This window comes from Sinocyclocheilus rhinocerous, unplaced genomic scaffold, assembly GCF_001515625.1.
Source record: "Sinocyclocheilus rhinocerous isolate Xijiao unplaced genomic scaffold, SAMN03320098_v1.1 scaffold560, whole genome shotgun sequence".
NCBI lineage: Eukaryota > Metazoa > Chordata > Actinopteri > Cypriniformes > Cyprinidae > Sinocyclocheilus > Sinocyclocheilus rhinocerous.
Window position 1 is genome coordinate 87,705 of NW_015637123.1, and position 1,391 is coordinate 89,095.

General features: G+C 40.4%; 1 protein-coding gene across 1 annotated transcript in view; it reads left to right on the forward strand.

Annotated features, from left to right (window-relative positions):
* LOC107748496 (Fc receptor-like protein 5) overlaps positions 1-1,391 on the forward strand; it is a 14,628-nt gene that overhangs the window by 10,167 nt on the left and 3,070 nt on the right. Inside the window, exons 10-11 of the mRNA XM_016563288.1 lie at positions 544-786; positions 871-990. Of these exons, the coding sequence (XP_016418774.1) occupies positions 544-786; positions 871-990 (363 nt within the window). The remainder of the gene's footprint in view (positions 1-543; positions 787-870; positions 991-1,391) is intronic.

Below are 1,391 nucleotides of genomic sequence, written 5' to 3' on the forward strand. Positions count from 1 at the left end.
GTGGGGAAGGCGTATAAATAGTGCTCAGGATGGGCAACAGCTGTGCGTGAGTGAGTGTGTGCACAGGTTTGTGGAGTCAAGGTAACGGAAAAGGAGTCCGGGAGGATGGGAAATGGCGACCTCTGGTGGTGAGAGGGAGAACACCAGACGTCAGACCCTGACACATCTGTTTCTCTTGTTGTTCCTCCTGTTCATTTCCTCCTGTGCTGCTCCTCAATTCTGGAACTCTCTTCCACAACTTGTTTGTGAAAGTGATTCTCTTCTTGCTTTTAAATCACATCTTAAAACTCATCTTTTTAAATGAGCTTTTCCTGATTAATTTTAATTTGTGGATTATCTTAATGTTGAATAGATGTTGCTTTGATTGTATTACTGCCTTTTAATTTATGATTGATCGTTAAGTTGTAAGGTGTTCTTGCGTATTTTGAATGGCACCTCTAAATAAAATGCTTTATTATTATTATTATTATTATTATTGTTGTTGTTGTTGTCACCACATTGATTCTTACTAGTTGTCAGTTGATGTTTGCTCTGTTTCTGTAGCTGGTGTGATTCTGGAGAGTCCTGTTCATCCTGTGACTGAAAGAGAAACTCTGACTCTACGCTGTTTATATCATCATTCAACCCCACCAAACCTCAGAGCTGATTTCTATAAAGATGGATCACTCATCCAGAGTCAAACTACAGAGATGATCATCCCTGCTGTCTCAAAGTCACATGAGGGTTTCTACTCCTGCAAACACACAGAGAGAGGAGAGTCACGCAAGAGCTGGATCTCAGTCACAGGTGAGAGTAGGAACTGTAAACACTATTGAAATGCTTCTGGATAATATACAGCACTAATATGACTGTACAATGTATTGATCTCAGCTTCCTCCAGAACATCAGGATCTGATGGTCTCAATCCTGTGATAGTTGGAGTGACTGCTGGACTCACATTTTTGATCATTGTCTTCTTGGTCCTGCTGTGGCGCTACAGAAACAACAAAGGTTCATCTTCTGCCATATTAAAATTCAATGACACATTTCCTAAACCTGTGACAGCCTAAGCTGGTTATCTGATCTTAGCCGGTCTCCCAACCTGACAAAACTTGTGTGTTGACTGATTTTAAAAGGTTTTTGGGTAGTTTCTGCTGGGCAGGTACTACTCCAAATAATAGACTACTACAAATTAGCCATTTATGTTTGCTTAAAGGTGACCTTTTATGCCCCTTTTTACAAGATGTAAAATAAGTCTCTGATGTCCCCAGAGTGTGTATGTGAAGTTTTAGCTCAAAATACCTCACAGATCATATTTATAGCTTGTTGAAATGGCCACTTTTAGGGTATGAGCCAAACCTTGCCGTTTTTGTGTTTGTACCTTTAAATGCAAATGAGCTGGTGCTCCCGCC